The sequence below is a fragment of the Tursiops truncatus genome, chromosome 18 (genome assembly GCF_011762595.2).
Source record: "Tursiops truncatus isolate mTurTru1 chromosome 18, mTurTru1.mat.Y, whole genome shotgun sequence".
Taxonomy (NCBI): Eukaryota; Metazoa; Chordata; class Mammalia; order Artiodactyla; family Delphinidae; genus Tursiops; species Tursiops truncatus.
Genome location: NC_047051.1, coordinates 13186792 through 13209283, shown reverse-complemented (window position 1 = coordinate 13209283; position 22492 = coordinate 13186792). Strand labels below are relative to the sequence as shown.

Sequence of the window (22492 nt, the reverse complement as noted above, 5' to 3'; positions counted from 1 at the left end):
TCACTTAACATGATAATCGCCAAGTCCATCCATGCTGCTGCAAATGGCATTATTTCATTCTTCTTAATGAAGCCTTTTTACCTTTAATTTTTCCCTCATGTGATTACTAATATATAAATGTAAAAACTTTAATTAGCCGTGGTTGTTGTATTTTGGGTCTTTAAGAAACAAAATCTTTTTCACCCTGTTATACTGTGATGGTCTTTGTAGTTCATTTTCTTCTCAAACTTATGAATGCCAGCCTATTCCTTAGGCAGATTTTACTCTTCACACCAAATAAAATTTTAGTCCTCTTTTCTTCTCCTGGCTACATAATACTACACACATTCTAGGTGTTAAGTAACAGTTTGCTGAATAGATGGATGAACATGACAGATTAAAAACCCCCCATCATCACTCATGAAAATAAAGCAGGCAAGGAACAATCTGGAAAGATAAAATCAAACGTCAAGGAGCTTATAGTCACTAGTGAAGGTAGCACTTCTGATTTAGATCATACTCAGAATGAAAACAAAATTATTAATACCTCCATTATAAACTGTTCTGGGAATATATGGTTCTTGAAGTTGGGTCTCTATTTCACCACGATGCTGTGTTATGATGGTAAGTGAAGTATGGCGTTCTGAGAAGCCTCACCTCATCTTAAAAAGTTAAAGTTCCACGTGGAGCATGCAGACTTCCTTGAAGTAACTGCAGTATTTCCGTAAAAGCCTGCAACTGGTAGAAAAATATAAAGCACGCTACCAATTTTGTAGATATTGAGAGAGAGAGAGAGAAAGAGAAAGCATGTATATCTGGGTGAGAGAAAGACAATGTATATCTCTGGGTAGTGGGATTTACGGGGAATTTTGCTTTTCCTTTTGTACTTTTGATATTTTAAAAATCTTTAGGCAATAAGGGTATATAGCTTTTGTAATAGGAAAAAGTCAATGCTTGTCTTAAAGATTGTAATGTGGGGCCTCCCTGGTGGCGCAGTGGTTGAGAGTCCGCCTGCCGATGCAGGGGATGCGGGTTCGTGCCTCGGTCTGGGAAGATCCCACATGCCGCGGAGCGGCTGGGCCCGTGAGCCATGGCCGCTGAGCCTGCGCGTCCGGAGCCTGTGCTCCGCAACGGGAGAGGCCACAACAGTGAGAGGCCCGCGTACCGCCAAAAAAAAAAAAAAAAAAAGATCGTAATGCACCTGCACATCACAACAGGAAAAGGTAGTGAACGAGAAAGAAGTTATTAAAGCTATGGCCAGGTTAGGCATAAATACAGAGTTGTTACCATTATAGTAATTAATGAAAGGGATATAAAATTTAGGAATCTTATACCCATTCAACAGGCCCATTCTTTTAGGGTTCATAAATGAAATCTAAAATTTTATTTAGTATTCTTAAATTTGATTTCCCATTATTAATAGAAAAAAAGCCACAATTGTAATAATTGTCTGTTTTCATTTTTAATATCATAAAAGTAAAGGGTACTTTCTCCTCCTTACATTTATGAATCACTCCAACTCTGTCAAAGTTCTTTCATCATATTAAGGTGGCTTGATCCTGTGGGTAAACAGGCAATGCTGTTATCGCTGAAAGTGAAGCTGGTGAATGATGTGCTGGAGGCCACACTGATAGACAGTGGATGAGCCAAGGTCACCTGACAACTCAGCTTTATCTCCTCTGCTCCTTTCAAGGTAACCGATCCAACCTCACACCCACTTCATAATAGCCAGACATTCAGAATACTACCCAGCACAGCCTTACTAACTTGTAGCCTCTAATATCTTCTTAGCCTCAACTACTAGTTCCATATTTTCAATTTGCATCTCCTCATTCACAGCCTTTGGGATCAGCATGTTTTTCCATTAGGATACACTATTGATGTAATTCTGCTGCATGTGTCACTGCCAGAAAAGCATCCATATGAAATTCTTCTTATATCTTCTCTGTTTAATAGGTGCTGTGACAGATAAAAGCTCTTAGAGTGAGTTTTCCACTTGAAGTCTAGATGTTTTAAAGAAATTGAAGTACTAACAACAACATGCAATGGGACTTTGCTGTACTGGATTGATGAGACCTTGTTCCTATACTTCCACATTCCCCATATTTTGAGTGTTCTTCAATCAGAGTGGATTAAGATGTGAGGATTCATGTCTTTTGTCCCTACATTCCTGCCACACATGCTCCATTCAATTTGGCAGACAAAATCTAGTGCTATATTTCCTATCGTCCTAAGAGTCTCAGGGCACTTGAAAATTACAGGCAAGCTTGATAATATTTGTTTAAATTTAACATAAGATAAGATCTCTTACTCCATGGAGCCTTGATTGGAACCTCAAGTCACAGGACTTGACATAATTATATCAACTTTTATTCATTCATGTAAATCTACATTAATCATGTGCAGCACAGTTTAAACAAATCTATGAAGAAAAATATAAAACAGAAAAAATGAAGGTTTACCTTGGTGTGATTTTTAACCTCTGAAAGATCTGTTTTATTTCAAAATTAGCTCTATAATAATTTAACAGTGTGTGTTCCTTTGTGTGTTTAAAGTAAAATCATAAAATCAAAAATTGAGAAAGGAATTCATAAAACATAAGACAAAAATTAATAAAAATAATTCTATTTAATGCTGACTGATAAATCAACAAAGGACAGTAAGGCAATTATGCAATCTTCTGAATTTTATGCCTCATCTATATAGTGAAACTAGCACCCTTTATTTTTGTTGGAACTAAATCCTTTTGGAAAAGCAACTTAGCGACGTTTAGCAAAAGCAAAACCAAAGAAAAGGGTATTCATATTTAACCACTCTTTCATGTATTCAAAATGGAGGTGATTAAGTAAATTACAGTGTATTTTTAATTGAAATTTGCACAATCATCACAATAATATTTTAAAGTTTTAAAATCTATCACGGGATAAATAAATATCAAATAACTGAATTCCATATGGGTTAAATAAATAGCATTATAATTAATTTAAATATGATGCAAATACTAAATCTCTTTAGCAAGGGTTAGGGGTTTTCATGTGGACAAGACTATCTCAGCTTAAAAGTAAAGCAGATATTTAGCTTATACAAAACCCTATACACATGGCTTTCATTCTCAAAGATTGGTGACCTATTTTCATGAATGAATGTCTGGGCTACACAGAGCAATATTAGGGGAAAGAAAGACTGATAAATTTGTTGAGGTGAAAATAACATTAACAATCTTCATAATAAAAATTTGCATAAAACCTAAAACATGGAAAATATTTGAAATAAATATGATTGATTAAAAAAAGGTAAATAAATATATTTTTAAATAACAATGAAGAAAAACAGGTGAGATCTACCATTCAAGGAACATATTATTGCAATATTTCACAAACATTTCTAATTTTATGAAACTGATACAGCCTTGGCATCAAAATCAGAAGAGGACAGTGTGAGAAAGGAAAATTATGGTCCATCAAAAATTCAATGCAAAATCTAAAGCAATTATTAGAAAAATCTATTAATGTAATTCGCTACTTTGACAGGTAAAGGAGAAGGAAATGCATGATTATCTCACTAGACGCCAAAAAAATAAAGCGTTTGATAAAATGTTTATCCTTGCATGTTAAGAAAAAAAAAAAAAAATAAGCAAACCAAGAATGAAATAGACAAAAAACTTTCCTTAACTTGAGTCTACCCAAAGCCTACATCTTATATTATTCTGAATAGTGAAATATTAAAAACATTCATGTTACTATCAATAACAAAATAAAGATTCTCAATATTGATCTTCCATACAACACTCTACTGGAGGTTCTATTTTGAATAACCAAAAAAGAAGTAAAAATAAAAGATATAAAGACTAGAAGAAATAAAAAACATATTCAGCTAATTTGTCTACATAACCAAAATGTAATCTACATAGTATTATAAATAATTAGAAAGTTTATGCAAGTCATGGCATGAACCATTAATCTAGAAAACTGTCCTTCCATTAAATTGGCCAAATACTCTAATTATACTCATGCTTCAGGGTCTTCGCACTTGCTGCTCTCTCTCCCAGGAATGCTCTGCCCTTAGATGTAAGCTTAGCTTGCTCTCTAAATTTCCTCAGCCTTCTATTCGAATGTCTTCATAGTAGTAAGACTTCCCTGTCACCCTACATAGGGCAGTAGCCTCTCCTTGCCTCTGACACACTTTATTTCCTCTTACTCCACTGTACTTTTCTCCATGGCCTTTACTGAGATTTCTTCATTCATTGATTTATGCATCCACTTGTTCATTCATGTTGTGTCTTTCCCTCCCCTCTCTTTCTAGAATGCAATTAGAATAAAGGTGAGGATTTTGTCTGTTCTGTTCACTGCTGTATTCCCCAAACTTTGAAGAGTGACTGGAATAAAATGGGTGCCCCAAAGTATGACTGAATAGCTGGAGGCTGGAAGAATAAATATTGACACATACAGACTATCATTAACATGAAAACAGCCAACCTTCAGGGAGTACATATATGCCGAATGAGAAGAACACTGGGCTTAAGTTTGATCCCTAAAGAAACAGTGTTCAAGGGATGAATAGGAGAAGGGTCCCCAGTGAGTGAGACTGAGAAAAAGCAACCAGAGAAAATGATGATGATACTGATGAAGATAATTATAGTAATTACACTAGATTTTGTTTTATCAAACATTATGTACTGATACAAAACACTTTCATATTAATTATTATTCTGTATTTCTTTTTGAATCCTTAAAAAAACACTGTGAGGTAAAGACTGTAATAATCTCCATTTTATAGATGAGACAATTGAAGTTTAGGGGGTTAAATAATGTTTCCAAAGCTACAAACCATTAGTGGGACATCCAGGATTTGAGTCAATACACTACCCAGTTATGGAAGTCAAAGGACTGGTGACTTTCAAAAAAAAGGGACCGTGATAAACACTGTCAAGTGAAACTAAGATTAGAATCTCTGATCAGAATTTGTGTAATTCTTATACAATTAAGTATACACTTGGCCCGTTGAGCTACCTTCTCTACCAATAAAAGATTTCACTTGGATATCATTTAATAGATTCTCCTTCAATGTAACAGATATAAAGAGAGAGAGAGTTTTAAAAATAAAAGTGATGTCTGTGAACTAAACAATCTGGGAGTCAGTGATAGCAATCCTCTCATTATTTTAGTGATTAAACCTAGCCAAAGCTGGTGGTGATTTAAAGTTGCTATTTGTTTGATGTCGCCCTAGAAGTCGAAATAGATTTCTCCAGTTCTTTATCCAAGATGCAAATGATATTTAATAGCTATTATTTATGGTATATCTATAGCAGTATACAACAGAGTCTATGCCATTTTAGGAGATACACAGTTTAAGTTTTCAGTCATGAAAAGTACATGTTCCAAGCTTTGACATCTACACTGACGAAACTGGCCCACCAGGAAATAATTGTCCTACTTTTCAGATGAATCAAGCACTATAACTGGGGTTGTGTTTATGTGAGGAGAAACAAATCAATCTGGCAAAACTGAACAAGACTGTTTTATGCTTTCTCCTAACAATCTCTGGCTTGTCACATAACACTAGTCCCTTCCTGTTATTTAGTGCTTTGTAGATACCACATGCTTTCATGTTGCCCTGCAACATGAAATCTTCACTGCAGCCCTGTGTGTATTAACTTTGAGAAGCCTTTGATATATATTTCTCCAGTTCTTATTCCACAAGGAGAAATATCTTGAATGAATGTCCAGATTTCAAAATAGGAAACTGGAAATGTGGAGAAGTTAACTGGCTTTGTCATTCTCACACAATTGAAAATGGTTGAGGCAGGATGGAATGCTCACTCTTGATGCCTGAGCTATTTCCAGGACCTCACAGCTGCCTTACTTACAAGACATATAGTTTATTGATGAAGAATTTATACCCAGGAGTCAAGCTGCATGGATTTCTGTGTGACCATGGGCAAACTATTGCAATTCTCTAAGGCCTATTCTATTTGTCAAAAGAGGATTACAGTAACACCTATTTCCAAAAATGATTTTGAAGATTAAGATGTGGCATGAAAAGCTCCTAGCACGGGGCACGGCACATGATAAGTGCTTCGTACGTCTTAGTTGTTACTTGTGTCACTGTGATCAGACTCCAGGCATATTTGTATTAACAGTATCACTGAGTTGATATGATTTTTGCCAGATCCTTGTTCATTTGGTTCAAGTGTGCTTCATAGTTCTAAGATAAATCTGTTACCCAAGTTATTGTAGAAGTACATTCACTATGTGCGTCCTACACCTATTTAAATCAATACAAACTATATCTATTTGCTGGTATTTTTAATTCAAAGTAGACTTGAAATAGGCTTACCATAAAAATATATAATCAATGCAATTTAAAATGAATATTAACTTTAAGAAAGTAGAAATAGTTATTAATGTTACATTATTTATATACTGGATGTATCACTGACCAAAGCTTGAGTAAAGTTATTATAAATAGTTTGTATGAGCACACTTAAAGGAGATAAGAGAATCATCAATTGTATAATCTGCACTCTCATTCTTCACTTTTCCCACAAACTCGTCTTTTTATTTTATTTTAGTTTTTTTACAAACTCCTCTTTTAAAAAATTGATATTTATCTCTTCTTGTAAAAAGCTAATAACAGCACCTTCCCTTTCGCCTGCCTCCATTTAAAGAAAAAAATGCCAGGTTAATAACAGTTCAGTTTTACTAAAGGGCATCATAGAAATCATAAGGTTTGAGTTGGGTCTTGAAGGTTTGGTAGAATTTGATAAGTGGGAGGGAATAGGCAGAAGTCAACAAGAAAACTACGAATGGAAAGTTTGACACTGAAATGATTGGGCCATGGGATGCCTGTCAGGGTGGAGTACAATTTAGATTTGAATACACAGGGTGGGACATGATTATAGAGGTCTTTGTGTATCCAGTAAAGTAGTTGAGATATAATTAGGTAATACCAAGCACAGTCTCTGATATAAAGTTAACTAATGTTTAAAGAACCTAAAATAAGGAGGCTTTATGTAAATAACTATGCCACAACTCTCCAACAGGGCAAAATAAGACCTCAGGGGCAACCCTCCAGATTGATACCTACAGCATGCATTCAAGTTCAAATACTCAATAGCATCATAATATTTCATGTAGAGATATTCCACAATTTGTTCAACCTTTCTCTTTCGAAAAACATTCAGGTGATATCCAAGTTTCTATCATGACAAACAATGATGATATAAATACATAGTCTCAAGGTGCCTGATTTTCTGTAGGGAGGGTTCCCTAACTAAGACTATGGTGCTTAGAATTTATGTAAGTGCCAGAAACGTTCCAGCAAGGCTGTTATAATTTGCATTCCTCTTGCTTTTGATGAATGTGGATGCATCAGCTCCTTAAATTTGGCAAAATAATTGTAGTTCATTATTATTTTATATTTTCTTTCCCTGTCTATTAATGAGAAAGATCATTCATGTTTCTGACCTTTTTTCTTCCAGTTTCATTGAGATAAAATTGACATACAGCACCATATACGTTTATGATAACATTTAGCATAATTATTTGACTTACATAATCATGAAATGATGATCACAGTCCATCATCTCATACAGACACAAAATAAAAGAAGAAAATATTCTTCCTTGCGATGACAGTTCTTAGGATTTGCTCTCTTAACAACTTTCATATATAACATGCAACAGTGACAATTATATTTATCATGTTGTACATTACATCGCTAGTACTTATTTATCTTGTAACTGGAAGGTTGTACCTTTTGACTGCCTTAATCTATTTCCCCCTCCCCCTAACCCCTACCTCTGGTAACAATAAATCTGATCTCTTTTTCCATAGGTTTGTTGTTGGGTTTTGTTTGTTTGTTTTTAAGTATAATTGACCTACAACCTTATGTTAGTTCTTGGTTCACAACATAGCGACGGATGTTTCTAACGTTATAAACTGATGACCATGATAAGTCTAGTTACCATCTGTCACCATACAAAGCTACTACATTATTATTGACTGTGTTCCCCATGCTGTACATTTCATCCCCGTGATTCATTTATTTCGTAACGTATATTATATTTGTGCCTCTCAATTTCCCTCACCAATTTCACTCACCCCTGACCCTCTTGCCTCTGGCAACCACTTGTTCATACTTTTGGTATCTGTGACTCTGTTTCTGTTTTGTTATGTTTGTTCATTCGTTTTGTTTTGATTTTCTTCTGTGAAAATCTTGGGTCATTCTACTTGAGAACTGTAAAAACCAAATATGTAGTTTTCCGTATTCTGTGTCTCCAATCTTGCTTTAAGAGCTCTCCCCAACCCTTGGGCTATAGAACTATTTTTTACAATTCTTTTTCTGAACTTGTGTTGCTTTCTGTTTTTACATTTAAATATTTACTCCATCTCAAATTTATTGTTATGAAATGAGATATGCACTAAGTTTGTTTGTTTGGGGTAGAAAATTGTTTCAATAAATGAACCAGTATTTCCAATTGAATAGAAATTTTACTTTTTCACATATCAAGTTCCCATATAAAATAAGAAGTAATTCTGGGGACTTCCCTGGTGGCACAGTGGTTAAGAATCTGCCTGCCAATACAGGGGACATGGGTTCGAGCCCTGATCGGGGAAGATCCCACATGCTGCGGAGCAGCTAAGCCTGTGCACCGTAACTACTGAGCCTGTGCTCCACAACAAGAGAAGCCACCACAGTGAGAAGCCCGCGCACCAAAACGAAGAGTAGTCCCCGCTCGCTGTAACTAGAGAAAGCCCACGTGCAGCAACGAAGACCCAAAGCAGCCAAAAATAAATAAATAAATGAATTTTTTTTAAAAAAAGAAGAAGTAATTCTGGTCAAAATTCTATTCAACTGATCCCGTATTTCTTGCTATATTTTCTTGGATCATAGCCTTCATATCATAATTTTTGAAACACTTGGTTATGTATTCCTCCATATTAACTAATACAATAGTTTTATAAAGTTATAAACAAAACAACGTAAGTAAAAAAGATTCTGAATAAAATGCACATATTTATTTTGAGACAATCGACATAATTAAGATATTACGTCTTCCTATTCAGAACATAATATTGTATTTTCCCCATGTTTTGGATTTTTGTAAAAGTTCATGTATGAGTATATATGTATGTGTGTGTATATGCATATTTATGAAAATTTCAAGTTCTAAATAACTGATGTTAAATTGTTTTAACTATAACTCTAAGTTGAAACTCCCTTACGTTGGTTTGAATTAGAAGGTAGTCTGGGTGATTGAGAGAGGTAAATTTGATATTCATAATCCTGAGTTTCAAAAAATGTAGGTTTCAATACATTACATAAAAACAAAGTTAAAAAGCAAGATGAAACTGAAGATATTAACAAATTTTTATTGAAGTACTTGAAAAAAAATTCTCATAAATTTTCACTTACTGTGCTATCAACTGGAGTATAAAAATCGTTTTTGAGTCATAGAAATTTCATAACCTCTTTCATATAACAGAAATATTAAGGGACTTTCACAAGATAATATAACTAATTGAGAACAGCCAGATTAGAATATGGATCTGTTTAGTCTTAATAATTTAGGATACATCAAATAATATTATATAAGTAAATTTCTTTTACTCAGTTTATACAACCCAGTTTAATAAATGCTGAATGCAAGGGAATGAATTCTTTTAAATTGGTTGAATGTCACTCCAGGATGAATTTCTCTTCTAGAAATGTATACTTCAGGATTAATAGTTCAAAAATGTATATGTTAGTCACAAAGAGACATTTCTATATTTGGGTAAGATGTCACATATGCCTCAGACTGGTGCCGAGTGATTTCGAGGTAAAGCATTTGGTTGAATTTGAGAAAAGCTAGCAGTTTATGGGTTAATAGTTAATCACTTAAACTGATTAATGGGTGTTAATTAGCTTATGTGTAGGTCAGTCATTGTGAATGCTGTGTGACATGAAAATGATTCAGTTAATAATGTAACTAATGTTATGATAAGGCTGAGAAAAAGACGTTGAACAAATAAATACTCATTCATAAATCTTAGACAGAAGAAAAGCCAGAGCAAACTTCCAGCTACGCAACATAAGAAACAGGGACATGAATTTGGTTTCCAGATCCTCTTTTAACTGCCTCTTCTACTTAGTTGTAGATTACTGGGTCAACTGTATAATTCAATCAGTTGGAATTTGTTAAACGGTGGAGTGTGTTGTTTGTTTTCGAGTAATGTGAGTATACGTTTTCATGCATGTATGTTTGCCTGGGAGTAGTGTTTTTATGTCTGTAGAGTTTACTTCAGCTAAAATAAGTCAAGCATAGTGTGATTTTTATCTACAGGGTTATCCTCATGATCTTTATATCTATCCTTAAATATGCCAAATGGCAAATTTGAAAAATTTGGAAAAATACAATATTTCTATCAAAACTATTTTTAGGTAATAGCTACCAAGCACTTCTAGTGACCTATTTATTTATTTTAATGCTAGAAAAATATGCTTTTCGGGCTTCCCTGGTGGTGCAGTGGTTGAGAGTCCGCCTGCCGATGCAGGGGATACGGGTTCGTGCCCCGGTCCGGGAAGATCGCACGTGCCGTGGAGCGGCTGGGCCCGTGAGCCATCGCCGCTGAGCCTGCGCATCCGGAGCCTGTGCTCCGCAACGGGAGAGGCCACAGCAGTGAGAGGCCTGCGTACTGCAAAAAAAAAAAAAAAAAAAAAATGCTTTTCACTTGTAACGTTGGCACCACAGAAGGAAAGAGGGAGAGTTGCATATTGAAGATATTGAATAAAGCGAAGCACAGGATGGAGACAGATAACAGACTGGTGAATGAAGCATGAAAAAGAGGGAGCAAGCCCATTTTCTGCATTTCCTAAATGTTTCTGAGATCAAATGCCTTATATTTTAGACTTCTTTAAATTTCTGAGTATTTAGTAGATAGCAAAGTGGCTACTCAACAGATAAATTTCTCAGCTGCGGGAGCTCAGCAAACAGCAGTCTCTCAGCTTGCTGCCCTCTTCCTGTGTTCAATGTCACCATCTTCCAAGGCAAGAGGTCGTGTGGGTGGCACTCTCATCTTTCCGATGAAGTCAGTAAGAAGTGGCCTTTTATCAGTTGTTATTCATAGCCAGCTAACAGACTGAAGAGAGGGGAAAGGTCATTGGCCCTTATTTGATTCAGGACTTCTCTGAAAGTCCCCTTTCAGGGCAAGATTTTGCCATTAGCACATGGCCATTCTGTAATGGAACTCTGAATTGTTTAGTTCTGTTGACCAGCTTTCCCTCCCAGAAAAGTAGACATTAAAGAAAGTGAAATCTGAACTGGAAGGTATCTCCGGGCATCTGGACTAGACCTCTCTTATTTTCTGATCTCTTTGCTTCGAATTGTTCTATTCCATGCTTGCTCTCCCTCACACCCCCAGCATCGCTTGATGGGTCATATGCACAGCCTCTCCTTTTCCTTTGCTACAACCCTAATTCAGACTGCACTCGTTACCAGGCTCCGTTATCTGCCTCTACCCATCTGCCTCTTAATTCAAGAATCAAAATATGCTAGTGTGATGTTAATACTTCGGAATTACTCCATCACTCTCCTGGTTCAATTCTTGTATGATTCCACCAATGTCTACAAAATAATGCGATTCAAAACCTTCCCTCATTTTGCCCTGATCTACACTGAGGCATTTTATGATTATTTATATGATTTATCCCATACTCTAAAGAAAGTATTTGCTATGAATCCATCTTTTTTATTTTCTTCTTGTTGTCATTTTTCCTGTAACTTTTCTACATTGTTAGTTCCAACCAATCTTAAGTTTAAATTCCTCCTAAAATCCTTTTCTAATTCTACCAAGTAAAAATAACGTCTTCTCTAAATTCATTTCCCTTTTGCTTTATTCATACTCTCCTTAGGGAATTTACTAATTTTTTATGCTAAAACCATTTGCATAGTATTATACTGTGTGTGTGTGTATTCAGGTGTGTGGGCTTGTGTGCACACGCACCATATTTTTAGGACTAAGGAGAATAATTATGATTATCCTCAGAGAAGTATAAAAGGCCTTAGACAAATTCAATACCCAACCCTGATAATAAATAATGAATAATCCAATTCAATGATTGCTTAACAAGTTGAGTGGTGTAAATAAATAGATGGATAGATAGATTGATAGATAAATAACTGGGAATACCAAGTATAATTTGTGGTGGGCATGAAAATTGGTATCACTGCTTCAGAAAATTGTTTGACCCAGAAATTCCATTGCTAGATACAAGACCAACAGACATGGACAAAAATGTGCATAGGGGCAATATTCTGAATAGGCACAGACTGGAAACCACAGAAATATCATCAAAAATAGAATGGTAAATAAATTGTGCTATATTCATAAACCAGAATATTATGCAGAATTGAAGTAACAAAAACGATTGCTACTAACAATATGAATATATTTCAAAGAGCTAATGTGGAATGGAGAAAGCTAGACATAAAAAGTACATACTTTAATTTGTTTATATAAAGTTAAAAAGTATGTGAAAGTAATCTGTGGTGACAGCAGTTAGATTTGTGATTACAAAATGGAATGACTGGGAGGTGACAAGAGGGAGGTCCCTGGGGTGCAGGCACTCTTCTAGATTTATTTTTTATAAATTTATTTATTTTATTTTTGGCTGCATTGGGTCTACGTTGCTGCGCGTGGGCTTTCTCTAGTTGCAGCAAGCGGGGGCTACCCTTTGTTGTGGTGCATGGGCTTCTTCTCATTGCGATGGCTTCTCTTGTTGTGGACCACCGGCTCTAGGCACGCAGGCTTCAGTAGTTGTAGCATGCGGGCTCAGTAGTTGTGGTGCACGGGCTTAGTTGCTCTGGGGCATGTGGGATCTTCCCGGACCAGGGCTCAAACCCGTGTCCCCTGCATTGGCATGCAGATTCTTAACCACTGCACTACCAGGGAAGTCCTCATCTAGATTTTTGTCTGTGTCTTGTCACACAGGTGTGTTCACGTTTTAAAAAAGGTTTCAAGATGTACACTGATCTCTGTGCATTTTACTGTATGTATGTATGCTGTACCTCAATAACAAGTTCAAAATGAATAATTATTGCAATGAATCAAAATATATTGAATAAAATAAAGGAAGAATCTATGGGTTCATTAGTAATACTCAATAATTAAGAGGAGAAGAGAGCAAAGTTGTACATACAGAAGAATGCCAATTACTAAACTTAGAAGTGATGGAAGAACAAGAAAACCCCCAATTTTCCAACTCCATGTAATACTTGATTCAGGTGTGTAATTAGCACTCAATAACAGGCAATTGTTTAAGTGTTTTTGTTTTACTGTTATTTTTCAATGCAATGCTTCCTTACCCTCTGGGACCTGGATAAACAATCACGTGTGCCTGCTGGGCTGACCTGTCAGAGTCCCAGCAGACTGCTGTCTGTTAAGTATATATAGTTTATGTGTTTTGTTTGAATACAACTGGTGAAAGTGATGGGGTTTTTTAAAAAGCAGTAGTGATTTGGGGTTTTTTTGAGTTTTGTTTTGCTATTTCATTCCATTCTTGACCAAAGCTTCCTTTAAGTCGTTTATTATGGAAAACTGTCACACTAACTTAAAGGAAGGGGTGGGGGAAATACATAAATTGTCTTCTAAAAAATTAAATAAAATACTGAATATCTTAAAAATATGTATATATATATATAGTGTGTGTGTCTTATGAAATAAATGGATATTCAAAATGGCCAGATGAATTAAAAGCATTTGAGTTTAATTATTCTCATATAAAGATAACACCTCTACTTAAAAGTAGTGCTACTGAAGTTTCCTATGACTTCCGTTTTTCTCTACAAAGTTGTTTCTTTTGATCCTTCTGTGGTTTTAATCATACTTGACCAGCAGCATATTTTAATGTGACGCGTCATCGCTTTTTCTGCCATGCCTGTTTAACTTGTCCTTATGTAGCATTTATTTTCATAGAGGCCTCTATGACTTTGCACCAGCAGGAAGAAATACTAAACCAAAAATTGTAAAGCAGCAGGGTGTAGTGCAGTACATACAGGCCTGGGTGTCAGACAGATGGACCTAGGTTCAAATAGCAGGATTCCCACTTACTCACGGAGAGACCATGTCTATAAAGTGTGAATAATGAATAGTGAGGGTGGATGTGCTTTAGGCCTACTAAATAGTGCCTATTAAATTATTTTTGTCATTACCATTCCTAGAGTATAACCGAAAGGAAATTGTTCGTAAGTGCATTGGTGACCTGATTCATTGGGAAGCATTTCTTTCTTACCTTTTTCTTTTTTAATAGCTTTATTGCGATATAGTTCACATACCATAACATTCACCCACTGAAAGTATACTATTCGGTGATTTTTAGTATATTCACAGGGTTGTGCAACCATAACTACAATATTAGAACATTTTTATCACCCTCAAAAGAAACTTTGTGTCCTTAGCAGTCACCTCCCATCCCTTCCATTACCCCCAAGCCTAGGCAATCACTACTTTCTCCGTATACAGATTTGCCTATTTTGCATATTTTATAAAAATGGAATCGTACAATATGTGATCTTTCGTGACTGGCTTCTTTCACTTAGCATAATGTTTTTAAGGTTCTTCCACAGGAAGCATTTATTTCTAATAACAGCGATGTTAGAATGGGGCACCTCTTGTCATCTGGAAAATATACCATAAAGGAATGGATGAAAACAGAAAGCAGAGGGGCTAGCACTCTTGCGTTCCACTGCCACCTGTAATTGCAGGGTGGATCTTAGGACTGCAGAAGATAAAACACAAACAAACAAGCAAAAACCTGACTGAAGAATTTAAAACCTTCTATTGCAGAGGAAGATCTTGGGTTTAAAACAAATCATTAACTATTTTGTAGCGTCTTTCTTATTATTTATGGAGCCCATACCACTGGGGAAGAAAAGCAAAGATTGTCAGCCAGAAAATAAGTTGGGAGCAAGAAAGTCTTTTATCAAAGAGTTTCCATAGGCACTGAGTTTAAGATATCATGAAATGTCACAATTCGGATTGAACAAAGAATAATGTGTCATTCTATTGCAGAGCTAGTTTTTGTTTAATTTTCTATTGTCTTTTGAGGGGAAAAAAGCCCTAACTCTCCTGCAAAAAAACCAAAAACCTGACAAAAGACTTACGAATCTTGTTCAACATTGCTATAGCGTGTTGTTTAAATTCACAGGCTTGAGCAAATGCGTTACTACTCACGAACTCTGCTTTCTCTTTTCTAGGTGCCTCCCATACTCCTTGATAAGCAGTTCTCTGAATTCACTCCGGACATTACACCCATCATTTTGGCAGCCCATACAAATAATTACGAGATAATAAAACTCTTGGTTCAGAAAGGCGTCTCGGTGCCCAGACCCCACGAGGTCCGCTGTAACTGCGTCGAATGCGTGTCCAGCTCGGATGTGGACAGTCTCCGCCACTCCCGCTCCAGACTCAACATCTACAAGGCCCTAGCCAGCCCCTCTCTCATCGCCCTGTCCAGTGAAGACCCTTTTCTCACAGCCTTTCAGTTAAGTTGGGAGCTCCAGGAACTGAGTAAGGTGGAAAATGAATTCAAGTCAGAGTATGAGGAGCTGTCACGACAGTGCAAACAATTTGCTAAGGACCTACTGGATCAGACAAGAAGTTCCCGCGAGCTGGAAATCATTCTTAATTACCGTGATGACAACAGTCTCCTAGAAGAACAAAGTGGAAATGATCTCGCGAGACTCAAATTGGCCATTAAGTACCGTCAGAAAGAGGTGAGTTTTGCCAGACTTTATCCATCAAAATGCCACAGAATTTAAATGGCAGTGAGGGAAACTGGTACCCCAAATTAGGTTGGGGGTTTAAAGCATTTTCTGTTTAACTGTAAGTGGGTGATATTTCTTGTTTGCCAGATTACGGATGATGAAACACATTGAAGAGGGGCGGTAAGTAGGTTAATAATTAGTGATGGTTTTTGACATCTGTGTTAAAATGTACACAGTTAATGGTGTGTGATGGTAAAACTAATGAATTTTAGAATCTCTGCACTAAGAGTTCTGGTTCTGCCATTTATAAGTTTTGCTACTTCAGAGGGTCACACAGATCTCTTTGAGTTTCGGTTTTCTCATCTGCTTAAGGGACTTTATATTTGATTTTATATATATATTTCTTTATACATATAAAATATTTTACTCACAGATTTGTAGGAAGTGTAAAATGAGTGGATGTGTGTGAAGGCTCTTAGTAAATTATAAGGTATGATCCTAATAAAATACATTATTAGAAGTTATTAATAAAGGAAAGCCTTTAGTCCAACAGCAGATGAAAATACTAAAACTTCCTTCATGTCTGGCTTAGTTTCTTGATTTCTTGGGAATGACAAGTTAAGAAGTCAATTGCAAATTGCAGAAGAGTAATAAATTAGATTTCCATGGATTTGAACATTAGATTTCCATGGATTTGAACATTAAATAAGGAAAATTCAGATCTATTACACTTATCACCTAGTGTAATTGTTGTTTCCATCACTGATTTTGAGTAAGTTCTCAAAAATCTATTTACTTCTACCTCCAGGAAATATTGGTTTTCTTTTCATTGGTGAATTATAGTAATTGTTCTAGAACAAAAGTTGGAAAAAACTATGTATGTAATATAAGATGAAAAAGAAAGAGAAAAAGAAACTTCTGAAAAAAATGTATTCATTTTTTTTTTAACTTGGCCCTAAATATTCTACATTAGCACTGGCTGCTTTATCTATTGCTGCTTACTAAATACTTAAGATTGAAGATACCTGAATTTGCTTCTTTGAGTTTTTCCTGTAGTTCTTTGGCCAGTTGTCATGGGAGCCTAAAAGTAATTAACAATCTTTTCCCTGAACAACAAAGGAAACAGCTTCATTCCTGTGCATTCCCACTGATTCTAAAATCACATGTACTAGTATCAACTCATTTTTTTAGGGTATTGTGTTTAAGACTCAGGGCTCTTTTTTTTTAAGGGACTAGAATAATTTTAATATGCAACTAGAAGAAATTGATGAAAAATTTCACATGATTAAAGATTGTAAAATACTAAATATGAAACTTCCAAATACACCAGATAGATTTAATTGATATTTATAGGACATTCCATCCAAAAAACAGCAGATTACACTTTTTTCTCAAGTGCACATGGAACATTCTCCAGGATAGATCACATCTTGGGTCACAAATCAAGCCTCAGTAAATTTAAGAAAATTGAAATCACATCAAGCATCTTTTCTGACCACAACGCTATGAGATTAGAAATGAATTACAGGGGAAAAAATGTAAAACACACACACATATGGAGGCTAAACAATATGTTACTAAATAACCAAGAGATCACTGAAGAAATCAAAGAGGAAATCAAAGAATACCTAGAGACAAATGACAATGAAAACATGACAATCCAAAACCTATGGAATGCAGCAAAAGCAGTTCTAAGAGGGAAGCTTATAGCTATACAAGCCTACCTCAAGAAACAAGAAAAATTTCAAATAAAATATCTAACCTTACACCTGAAGGAACTAGAGAAAGAAGAACAGACAAAACCCAAAGTTAGCAGAAGGAAAGAAATCATAAAGATCAGAGAAGAAATAAGTGAAACAGAAACAAAGAAAACAATAGCAAAGATCAATAAAACTAAAAGCTGGGTCTTTGAGAAGATAAACAAAATTGATAAACCATTAGCCAGACTCATCAAGAAAAAAAGGGAGAAGACAGAAATCAATAGAATTAGAAATGAAAAAGGAGAAGTAACAACTGACACTGCTGAAATACAAAGGATCATGAGAGATTACTACAAGCAACTCTATGCCAATAAAACGGACAACCTGGAAGAAATGGACAAATTCTTAGAAAGGTATAACCTTCCAAGACTGAGCCAGGAAGAAATAGAAAATATGAACAGACCAATCACAAGTAATGAAATTGAAACTGTGATTAAAAATCTTCCAACAAACAAAAGCCCAGGACCAGATGGCTTCTAAATGTTTGATGGAATTTGTTGAATTCCATCAAACATTTAGAGATGAGCTAACACCTATCCTTCTCAAATTCTTCCAAAAAATTGCGGAGGAAGGAACACTCCCAAACTCATTCTATGAGGCCACCATCACCCTGATACCAAAACCAGACAAAGATACTACAAAAAAAGAAAATTACAGACCAATATCACTGATGAATATAGATGCAAAAATCCTCAACAAAATACTAGCAAACAGAATCCAACAACACATTAAAAGGATCATACACAAAGAAAAAAAAAAAAGAAAGAAACTTACAAGTAATTGCATGCATTAGAACTGACAAAAACTTTCCATCTAAGTGTGCATAGTGTAGGCACACCTTCTTTCAGGTAAATTTCTGGCCATCTAAGAACTATTGGAAAGATGTCTTTTTGTTGGTATCCAGTAACTCATCTCTGTATCATTGAAATAAAATATCCTGTGAAACACATGAAGCCTGTGAAATGGATATAATCCCCTTTTCTGCTCCTAATCAGGTATGTGATGTTAGACCAATTATCCTTTAAGTTTTTGTTTTCTCACCTTTAAAATAGGAAAATACTGCCTACTTCATAGGTCAGTAGTTAAGATGAAGCATGACAATACAAGTCCAGATCTAGGCATACTTCCTGGCATATTTGTCCAGAAGAGGAGCTATCTATTATATTTAGTAATTACTGATATTGTCATTGTTTTTGCTTATCCCCTCATGGACCCTCAGTATAAAAAGCTAAGTGCATTTGCTACGAAGCAAATGCAGCTTCATTGTTAAATGTTTTAATATTTGTACTGAATATTTATCTAGGCCTCGTGGGTTGAATTGCACTTTTGAATTGGTAGTTTGGTATGACATATACACACTGCTAAAAATAAATAAATTAATTAATAGGAAAAATTTTAAGTTTATCCTCTTACAGTCTATTGTTATAATCATTATGCTAAACTGTTTATATTAAAAAGACATTCTCATCAAAAATGTATAAACTTTATCTCAGACCCTAGGGTTGTCCATGCTCTAATTATTCCATTATCAGCTTTAAAAAGTAACTTAGATTATATACTACACACTTGATTTTTATTTGTCCTTCTGCCTTGCTTTTTTTTTTTTTTTTTTTTTTTTTTTTTGCGGTACGCAGGCCTCTCACTGTTGTGGCCTCTCCCGTTGCGGAGCACAGGCTCCGGACGCGCAGGCTCAGCGGCCATGGCTCACGGGCCCAGCCGCTCCGCGGCATGTGGGATCTTCCCGGACCGGGGCACGAACCCACGTGCCCTGCATCGGCAGGCGGACTCTCAACCACTGTGCCACCAGGGAAGCCCTGCCTTGCATTTTTAAAATATATTTTAGGTGGTTGATTATGTATGCCCTTTGAACCTGACTGCTACATGCTACACCTCAGAATCAGGAACTGTTATCATAGCAGAGCTCATCAAAAATGCCAGGCATATGGTAGGGTTTTGATACATGAGGCTACACTGAGTGACGTAAATAATTAAGAGACTTGTAAAAGGGATAAAAACCAGCATTTCTTTAGCTTACTTTCCTCTTCCTCTGTTCTCCGGAGCACACTCATTGACCAGTTTCTGGGCCCTGCCTCTGTCCTCCAAGCAAGTGCCCACACCGGCTGTTGCTAGGCAAAGGCAAAAGACGATCAAGGCTCCCCAAGGCCTCAGCCCAGGCCCCTCCTGGGGACCAAACATTTCAGCACCTGCCACTGGGTAATGGATGAAGCAAATGCCTGTTCAGGACTTGTCAGCCTGGCTGACGGAACTATGACAGGTCGTTAAGCATTTAATTGAACACTAGGATTTTAGAGCTTGGAATTCAATCCCCATGAGTTTCTTTACAGCTAATTAATGACATGCAACCACTTTTCCTAATTCATATCTGAAAATGATTGTTTCTGTTTCTTCCACAATTAAATATGAAATTGTATATGTCCACAACATGGTAAAACTTCAGCCTTTTAAACTGCACTGATTAGAGTGTGATAAATGTATGTCTTCCAAAACGTAAAATAGCAATTTTTAACTTTAAGTTAGATATAAAACATAGCTTGTATTTGATACTGCTTTAATAAATTCAAAAAGGAAATGATTCAGGAATTTATTTTTAAAGAGGTATATTCTTCTGTTCACCTAATAAAAATGCGTTGTATCAGCAGGATAAACAACTCTTTCCAATGTAGCCTTCATTTGCCGCAGACATAAACTAAAAACGTTAGGTTAGTTTGGGATTGACATGTATACACTACTATATTTAAAAGAGATAACCAACAAGGACCTACTGTATAGCAAAGAGAACTCTGCTCAATACTCTGTAATAACCTAAATGGGAAGAGAATTTGAAAAGAATAGATGTATGTATATGTATAACTGAATCACTTTGCTATACACCTGAAACTAGCACAACATTGTAAATCAACTATAGTCCAATGTAATATAAAATTTTTTTAAAACATTAGGTTAATGATAGTATCTTTGAAAAATTTCATGGTGAATTAGAAACCTTCTCTTGGTCCTCCAGTGAATTATTTTTTGTATAAAACTGGTGCTTCTGACTCCATGATGATTGACAAACAAGGGTAGCAATATCAGCTCTTTTTCATTATTCAGATCTGATCATTTCATTTGTGAGTGATGAAGAACAATTTCTTTTGCTCCTTTTGCAAAAAATTCACATTTTGGGGGGGCCATGCATCTTGCAGGATCTTAGTTCCAAGACCAGGGATCGAACCCGTGCCCCCTGCGGAGTCCTAACCACTGGACCTCCAGGGAATTTCCCCAAATTAACATTTAAATTTGAGGGTTATTTTCATTTAAGTCATTATTTAATGTTTCATATCTTCTCTGTCACTCATCATGAAACAAAATTAAGAGTCACCACTTTTTGAAATTATGGATTTAACAGCTTATCCCAACCCACATATTTCCTGGAAAATACAAAAACCCAATAGGTTGTCTTTTAGGACTTTATGGAACAGAAACATAATTGTTCTCAACAAAACCTAATGGTTTGAGATACAATATAAAGTATTGCTCAAGATCCCTTATAAATCATGGGAAGAAGAGGGAGCTTTTAAACTTCTCTTACCCTCATTGTTCTTCGACCATATGAGGCATATTCACATTTTTTTCTCAATAAAGGTTTGTTGTTTTTTGTCTCAATTCTTGGAAACAGAAACATACAGTAAAACCCTCTAGGATGTATGATGCCTGTGCTATAATTTGGTGATTCGTGATTCTGAAGCTGAATTCAAAAGCTGCATGTTTACAGATTGCTTCTAGGTAATATAGAACTGGGAAAGCAATCCCATAAGGTCACATTTTTATTCTTTGGGTCACACTCCGTTCCCTTTTCCCCTTCAGCTTTAGGGAGTACTCAGTGGCATGCCCTCTGCTGCCACAGAAAAATACGAAGATACTAAGACCTGTTTCCTTTATGGTTTTTACCTTCATCTGCCCTGTTGCAAGCTCCCTGCATGTTGTAAGAAGGCCTGCTTTTCCTCATTCCAAAACACGACTTCAGTTTTAAATGTGGGGCACCATTGCTGTTTTTCTCCATGGCATTCTCTGGGCTGTGATTTTCCCCAGGTGGCTCTGAAACATGCAGCCCAGAACAACTTTTCATCCTTTGCCACATTCTCCTCTAATATCAGGGCATGGGGGGAGCTGGAAATCTTGTTGGCCACTGCTATGAAGTAAACATATGAGGAACCTAGTGGATGGGCTTAGGGAGCTCTGGCCAAGAGCTGCTCTTTGTCTCTCCAAGTGCAAGTCCACATGTGCTTGCAGGGTGTCCATTCTACGCCAGAGACAGAGGACAGAAAAATGAGAAATCAGCAAGCCCTAGGCCAGGTTTGGATTTCTTCCAGAAGTGTCCTAGAGTCTAGAATTTTATTCTTGCTTAGGTAATACAGTGAAGTTCGTGTGTGTGTGTGTGTGTGTGTGTGTGTGTGTACTGCAGTACTTAATCAAGCAGAAAATGCTGACTATAAGCTAAAAATTCCTTTGTAGCTAGATTGCACTAACGTTTTACATGCTACCTTCCTCATTTACGATGTTTTCCTCATTTTCTTTCCTCCTTCCCTCCCTGTCCTCCTTCCTTATTAGCCCCTTCACTCACTTATTTAAGAGAGCCTTTAGGGCTTCCCTGGTGGCGCAGTGGTTGAGAGTCCGCCTGCCGATGCAGGGGACACGGGTTCGTGCCCCGGTCCGGGAAGATCCCGCATGCCACGGAGTGGCTGGGCCCGTGAGCCATGGCCGCTGAGCCTGCGTGTCGGGAGCCTGTGCTCCGCAACGGGAGAGGCCACAGCAGTGAGAGGCCCGCGTACCACAAAAAAAAAAAAAAGAGCCTTTACTATTTGCTACTTGCTGGTGATGCTGAAATCAAAGACAAATGCCTTACCCTCAAACAACTACCAGATTATTAGGGATGGAAGAAAAGTCAACACAACTGTCATAGTGCGGGTTACAGAGGCTGTGGCAGAGCTGCCTTCCTGGAGTCCAG

At 36.5% G+C, this 22492-nt stretch overlaps 1 protein-coding gene across 2 annotated transcripts in view; it reads left to right on the top strand.

Moving 5' to 3' along the window:
• Nucleotides 1-22492, top strand: part of TRPC4 (transient receptor potential cation channel subfamily C member 4) — a 163293-nt gene that overhangs the window by 60022 nt on the left and 80779 nt on the right. For both annotated transcript variants that reach the window (XM_073795065.1, XM_019936702.3), the window contains exon 3: nucleotides 15218-15736. In XM_073795065.1, the coding sequence (XP_073651166.1) occupies nucleotides 15218-15736 (519 nt within the window). The remainder of the gene's footprint in view (nucleotides 1-15217; nucleotides 15737-22492) is intronic.